The sequence below is a fragment of the Diaphorina citri genome, unplaced genomic scaffold (genome assembly GCF_000475195.1).
Source record: "Diaphorina citri unplaced genomic scaffold, Diaci psyllid genome assembly version 1.1 scaffold561, whole genome shotgun sequence".
NCBI lineage: Eukaryota > Metazoa > Arthropoda > Insecta > Hemiptera > Psyllidae > Diaphorina > Diaphorina citri.
The window spans coordinates 172,610-180,393 of record NW_007377995.1 but is presented as its reverse complement, the minus strand read 5'-3'; the positions used below and the strand labels follow the sequence as shown (position 1 = coordinate 180,393).

The 7,784-nt window shown below is 38.3% G+C and overlaps 1 protein-coding gene across 1 annotated transcript in view; it reads right to left on the bottom strand.

The window, feature by feature from the left end:
• Positions 1-1,612: 1,612 nt before the first annotated feature.
• LOC103510118 (protein pygopus-like) overlaps positions 1,613-7,784 on the bottom strand; it is a 15,959-nt gene continuing 9,787 nt past the window's right edge. The window contains exons 3-4 of the mRNA XM_026824255.1: positions 1,992-2,142; positions 1,613-1,638 (exon numbers count right to left, since the gene is read on the bottom strand). Of these exons, the coding sequence (XP_026680056.1) occupies positions 1,613-1,638; positions 1,992-2,142 (177 nt within the window). The remainder of the gene's footprint in view (positions 1,639-1,991; positions 2,143-7,784) is intronic.

The window sequence follows — 7,784 nt, the reverse complement described above, 5'->3', positions numbered from 1 at the left end:
TTCCCCGCCCCCCCGACCGGGGGATCTCTTTAAAAGTTTTTCATACGTTGGAACTTCCCCGATCCTGTTTTCAAACTTTTTTTTAGCGGACGCCGCGACTTTTAAAATGAAAAACCACTCTAACCATCCTGGTTTCACAAAGCTTTTAAAGCGGACGCCGCGAGATTAAATAAGAACGAGTGAAGTCGCAAGTCGTATTTTTAATCCTATTCTTTTATAGATCCGTTTTAAGATTTTAAAGCGGCAGCCGCGAGATAAAAATGGATGGAGGACGCACCACATCACCAGTTCCGCGAGCGCGACCATTTGTCCTCCCCGCACCCAAGTTAGGGTCGGCTCCACATACCTTAAAGCATAGGAGTTAAATTAAACTCTTTACACTGGTGTTATTATCAATCATCGGAATGACGACCCTCATTTCCCTGAACACTGTCAGGATGCGCTCGCGCTCATATTATTCTTGATAATAATAATAAAAATAAAACGGCACGTGAAATCGCAAGTCGACTTTTAATCCTATTCTTTTGATACGGTTTTAAAAGTTTTTAAAACCCGGACGGCCGCGAGAATAAAATAAAAAACGAGTGACATCGCCAAGTCGCTTTTAATCCTATTCTTTTAATAGATGCTTAATCCATGCAGCGTTTTTAATTGAACATCAGTCGAGGGTACCGCAGTCAACAGTGACCGTGAGCCGGACGTGCGCCCTCTGGGGCCCAAGCTAAGGGCGGCCCAGTTCTTTAAACATAGGTACGTTTACTAACGAGGGGCTCGCGCGCGCGCCGTACGCCCATTACTAGGAGAGCTGCTCCCCGCGAGAGAAGCACCTCCCCCAGGCAGACTCTACTGAGCTGGCAACGTCGCGTATTTGTATAAAAACCGGCGAAACCATATAAAAAGAGTGTGATAAGAATTTAAATTTGACTTGAAGTCGAAAAAAAAAATTGTAGAAAGATGTAAGAAAATGTCACATCATGTTGATCAAATAAGTTGATCATTTGGAACGATCAACAAATTTAAAATGATCAACATAGAAGTTGGTTTTCATACATTTCAGATCAACAAATTATGGGTGGATAAAACTATATATTTGAAATGACCTTAGAGATCTACCATAGGCTTTTGGTAACGTTTTTCGTTTTTACCCTGTATACTTGGTGTTCAATGAACACTGGTCATAAAGTCCCAGGCCACCCTTATAATGTTTTTACTGTTCACCCAGGAAAGTTGAAATTTTGCATGCAGCCCTTGATTATGATAAAGAATTTTGGGAGGTACTCAAAATTTTGGAGGCCCCCCAGGGAAAATTTTTGAACTAATGAATTTAGCAACCTGAAATTTTATATACGAGCCCATATTTACCCTTTTTCAGGGTCTGCCACAGGCGGATCAACTTTAGAATCTTAAATGAGAACCTCCTGTTTGAGACACATCATATCAAACTTTACAAAGAACGTAGTATTTTGTTACAAGTTTGAGCTCAATCCGACAACCAGGGCCGGAGTTATGGCCTATTAAAATTTTAATTTTTCCATGATCTCCTGCCAATAGAGAAAGCACCAAAAACGGGAAATTCATTTTGATCGGTAATTTGTGCTTCAAATAGGTCCCACTAATGATTCACTTTGAAATCCGGTCCTAAAAATAAAATTTCGAAACATCCATTTTCACCCCCGGAGGTCATCTGGGCCGAATGTCTAAATTTCATTTTTGGGTCTGAATTTCAATATGAACCATTAGTGGGACCTATTTATTTGAAGCACAAATCACCAATCGATATGAATTTCCCGTTTTTGGTGCTTCTCCTATTGGTGGGAGAACATGGAAAAATTAAAATTTGAGTAGGCCATAACTCTGGTTGTTGGATCAAGCACAAGCACAAAGTACTAAGTTAAGGCCTTTGACATGATGTATCACAAACAGGGGGTTTTCATTTAAGTTTTTAAAGTTGGACTTTATGAACAGACTGTATTTAAAAAAAAAAATCCAACGTTTTGTGCAGAAGTTAAGATCTAAAAGTAGGAAATGAGTTGTAAACTTTCTTACCGACATCAAAGGTGGAGGACCTCCATTAGGCCCCGGTCCCATGCCGGGTGGACCATATGCAAACCCATTGGGTCCCATCATCATGTGTGGTGGAGGCTGCAAACAGAAGTTAGGATCTACAATCTACATACAAAGTAATGTAATGAATACTTTCAGTCAGCTCCCATGGCGTAGTGTCACTGCAGTCGCCTTGCACGCGGAAGACCCGGGTTCGATTCCCGACGGGGTCAAGAAATTTGTATCATGCAAATGATTGATTCCGTGACTGGCCGTTTCGGGGCTCACTCGGCCTTGTGAGGAAAATGAGTAGCTATGTAATATAAATGCGCATGCCAGCATGTTAGGTAATTGGATTATTGCGATATATGCATTTGGAAAAATCCTAAAATGCTGCAGTGAGCACCAAAGTTGTGAAATAATAACACAAAGAAACGAAATTTATTTATTATAAATAATTTCAGGGTTAGATATATGCTTTTTAAGGAATGAAATTCCATGACGTTTCCAGAAATATAGGGGGCGGAGGTACTTGAAAATCTAGTGTGAACATCGCACGACTTTCTACTATATTTGTGGAATACTCATTTGAAAAAAAAAAGAAAAAAATGTGAAAATTTTCCGAAATTCTATGACTACGGCGGCTGATTTTTAGTGGAAAATTTTATATACCATGTAATAGGGGATCACTTAAAAGTGTACGAAAAGTCGACCAATTTTTGGTCGAAAATTTTCCATCTTCAGATACTCCCCATGTAATCATCATCAAGGAGTTATCAGTTATACAACTGGTTTGATGCAGCTTTCCATCTATTTCTTAGTTGGGCGAGTCTTTTCATTTGGGCAAAAGAATCAGAGTTGACATCTTCCATAATTTGAGTTATGTATTTTACGGGGGGGGGGGGCTTCCTCTTATAGACTTTCTGACTTTGATGGTACATTCTTTTCCTTTTGGCAAAATTTTCGATGACAAATTCGACGAAATCAGGCTGTATCCCGTTGATGCAACTTCCAATTTCACCTTTCAATGCTTCAAAGCTTGTGGGTTTGTTGGTGTAAACCTGTGACTTTAGATGCCCTCATAAAAAATAGTCTAGGGGCGTAAAATTACGTGATCATTGAGGCAATTTCTCGTCAGAAAAACGGAAAATGACAGGATTACGACTAGGAAAATGCTCGCGCAAAAGTGATAATGTGTCGATTTGTCAGAAAACGGAAAATGACACGATTACGACTAGGAAAATGCTCGCGCAAAAGTTTCATTATGCTAACGTGTTGTTGAACAGTTTTAGACTCCATGATGGCTAATTTTGATATGTTTACAATCAATCCGTCAAAGATTGGGCAAGATAAAACAACGCATAACAAAGTTATGACCCTTTCAAATCTTGCGTTCTTATTGGGACAGCCTTTTTAATCTACAAACTCAAATTTTTGCAGTTCGCGGTTTTCGCGGAATTCGGAAAATGCGAATCACAAAAATGCCTCAAAAGTATAAGTGCAAACCATCAAATCAGATTGTTTTTTGCTCTAAAATCGTATAGTTTCATTATTATTTCAATTTGGTCCAATATTTTGCTGTAATTTGCTGTAATAACTCCGGCCCTGGTTGTCGGATCAATTTTATATCAAAGTACTACATTTTGTAAGGCCTTTAATTTGATGTATCACAATCAGGAGGTTCTCATTTAAGATTTTGAAGTTGACCCCTCTGCGGCCGACCCCGACTCCGGCCCAAAATTTGGCGACTACTTCAAAAAGTTGCATTTCAAAAATAGAAAGTAAAAATAAAGAATAACCCAAATTTTTAAAATTTAATTTCTTCATTGATTTTGTAATTGCCTTCAAAGGGCGTAACGTAAAATCAATTAATCTTCTTCTTCTTCCTCTTTTTCTTAGCATTTTCCCACTCAAGTGGGGTCGGCGTTTTTTGATAGCAGCCTCCATCTGCCTCGGTTATTTACATCTTCCTCTGATAAACCCTTCTCTTCCAGGTCCTTGTTCACACAATGTTCCTACTTTTTCTTCGGCCTACCTCTCGTTCTTCGTCCTTCCACTTGTATATCTGTCTCACTCTTTTCCCAACGTATTCTCCATCTCTTCTCATCACATGCCCGTACCATCTTCTCTCTTGTATTTTTGCCTTAGTTCTACCTCTGTTTGATTATTGTGACGTAGTGTACTGTCCAAACTTAACAGTAGAACTTGAAATCACTTCAATTAGCACAGAACTCATGTGTTAGGTATATTTGTAACCTCAGAAATTTTGATCGAGTATCCGAACATTACCTCGGGCTGGACTGGATGAGGCTGGATATTCGACAAAAACTGCACATGCTGTTACTGTTGTACAATATTCTCAAATTACAGGGGCCTCAATATTTCCAGGGGACCTGGACTTACCTTCAATCTAGAAGGCTTCATTCCCTAGGCCTCCTGGAAATTCAACGGCACAAAACTGAGATATGTATATGGAAATTCCTTCCACATATCTGCAGCCAGGCTATGGAATTCTCTTCCTGGAGACATAAGAGACTCACTAAGCCTAGGGCAATTCAAAACTTCCCTAGTGAGGCACCTCAAAGAACAGCCCACATTGTGAGCATGAATCTCTTTGTTTCTGTTCTTCATCTTCCCTCCCTCCCTCCCTCTCTCTCTCTCTCTCTATCTGCCTCTTCTTTTCTTTTCTACCTGTGGTTGGGTGGAAGAGCTCCTTCAGGAGAATCCTGCCACATAAAAAAAAAAAAAAAGAAAATGTGAATTTTTCGAGAGAAGACTCCCAAAAATACTGCTCGAGGACCAAAGAATCCCTTTACTTCAGCAGGAGGCCACTACATATCATTATTCTGTGCGAAATTTTCAAATAATGTTGAGGATAAAATTCCATGCCTCGGCTGGGATTGAACCCACGCCCTCCAGATCACCAGGCGAGCGTCTTGACCACTACGTCACCGAGGCAGGTTAAAATTTTAAATGAGTCGACTCCAAGGTTTTACAGTTAGTCGTCTTACTTAGAGATGTGTAGGAGTTCATTACTTAGAATTAATTAATAAATTGTTTCCAGACTAATTTAAATAAGGGCCAATTCTAATTGTAGCTACTTACCTCATTTCGTGTCTTGAGAGTAATTGACCTCATGATTAGCTGTTTGCACACCTACATCCTACCAAGCTTCATAAAGATATAGGTACGAGTATAGGTACGTATGTATGCATTATTATTTTTTTTTATCCCCCCCCCCCTCCCCGAGAGGTTTGATTTTTGATAGAGAGAACTGTAACTGCTAAGGTCTTATTTTTCCGTTTTTTTTTTTTTTTTTTTTTTTTTTTTTTTTTTTCGCCCGTTTTACACTCTTTTTCGATGCTTTACACTTTTTTATGCTAAAAAAAACGACGAGGCAGGGAGATATTTTATGTGCTCTTTACTTTTTTTTCTTCTTCAAAAAACGAACATAAATTTCGCCCGCAAAATTCGCGCCACACTTGAGGCGCGTGTGAGGAAAAAAGAACTGACGGCTGCTGGCTTGAGATAAGCGCAAAGCGCTAACACTATAAATATAAATACTTTTGACAATGTAAAAAAAAATATACAATATTTTATTATTGAAATGAGTTCAGGTGTTACAATTTTGTTTCTTGAGAGAGAGAGGGAGAGAGAGAGAGAGAGAGGGAGAGAGAGAGAGAGGGAGAGAGAGAGAGGGAGAGAGAGAGAGAGAGAGATGGTGAAAAGTGGTGTGAATGTCTCACGACTTTCTATTGGATATGTTTACAGTTTACAGGAATATTTTTTTTATGGAATCGATCAATCTTGGAGCTTAACACAACTTTGGGACCGTTGTGTTGTCCCTACACCCAAGTGGCCTTTTATGTGCGAAATAGAGCAAATTGAACCTATGTATTGTAAGTGGCGCGGCGAGTTCATGATTAGTTTTGCAATGCAGTGACGTACCTATTGAGAAAAAAAGAGCGTTTTACCGTCGTTTTTATTTCGTAGCAGTGAAAGCAACGTTGCATGTGGTTGGTATATTATGGTGAAATGGTGACCCCATAAGGCCCATCGACGTTGATTGATGAGTTATGGCTAAAGAAAAAGACTGCAATTCTTTTTTAGACAATAGAAAGTAAAAACTGAAAATTGTTTTTCTACAAAGTGAATGACTGACGAGTTTTTCTACTCTTCTTCTTCTTCTTCTCCTTCCCCTCCTTCTTCTTCTTTATGTTCCCTCAAAGCGAATATTAAAGAAGATACGTTTGTAGGTACATAATACTTTCTCAATCAATATTATTATTAGTTTTCAGTTATAAATATTGCATTCATATGATACTTCATTCGATTGACTCCCCCCATAGAAATAATTTGAAAAAGATGAAAAAAGACGATGAAGAAGAATTGAGTTGAATATCAATAAGCTAAAGACCTCTAAAGAAGGCGAAAGAAGAAGAAGAAAGAACAAGGAGAAGAAGAAAGAACGAAAAACCAAAAAGAAGGTGAAGAAGAAGTAGAAGAATAAATAAGAAGAAGACGAAGAAAAAAAGAAGAAAAAGAAGAAGAAGAAACAACGGGTTACATATGAAAGATGGCCAAATTTTGATATGTATAAATCATCAGTGCGCTCACCAGGTAACTTCAGGTCAAGATATAAAACGCTCAGTACTTCGCAAAACAGTGACAGATTGAAGATAATGTATGGTACGTCGGGCAGAGTGGGGCAAAGGTAGTCTTATTATATCACAACTTTGGTGCTCACTGCAGCATTGTAGGATTTTTCCCAATATCTCAATAATCTTAACATCCAATGTTTACCTACCGTGCTGGCACCGGTTGCTATGCGCATTATATTACATAGCTACTCATTTTCCTCACGAGGCTGAGTGGGCCCCGCAACATCCAGTCCAGTCACGGAGTCAATCATTTACTTGATACAAATTTCTTGACCCCCCGCCGGGAATCGAACCCGGGTCTCCCGCGTGCAAGGCGAGTGCAGTGACCACTACGCCATGGGAGCTGACAAAACATATCAGATTTGCATATCCTATAAGTATAAAAAAATGAAGAAAAATACCCACTGAATTTTGAAATTATTATACTATTTCAATAATATATATAAAAAAACACACAAACACTGGTTCTACTACCATTTGGTAGAACGCATGTAGGTGTTTTAACCAAATTATAAATAAAAAATTAGAGAAGAGGAAAAAAATATACCCACAAATTGAATTTTTGAATGTTCAATCAATCTTCTTTATGTTCATAAATAAATAAAAATGGTTTATGTATATATATATAAAAAAAAACGTAGAATTACCCATTCATACGTAGGATTACCCATAAGACAATTTTTCAAGGCAGGACATTTTTTCAAATCGTAAATTTGTCCAAAATTCAAATAGGTGTCAAGTTAAACAACAATAGTGGATATATGAAAGGACGTTATTCAATAGAGAAGGAAGATTTTTTCCAAGTCACTAAATAAATTATCTTTTCATATTCATTTTCTTTCACACAGTCCAAAAATATTTTTTTTATTTTTTTACGATACCCTCAGCGGGAGAAAATCAAAATCGAAATTTGAAAAATAAGTCTTCCCGCCAGCCATTATCGAAACGCACTCTGATTGGTGGACTTAGCGATGACGTCATCGCTCCCTATTGCGGTTTTCATGGCTGCTAATCGTATTTGTTTCTATTGAAATCCTCAAGTTTTAGACAGAAGGAGAGTGCCGTTTATTTGACAAAAAT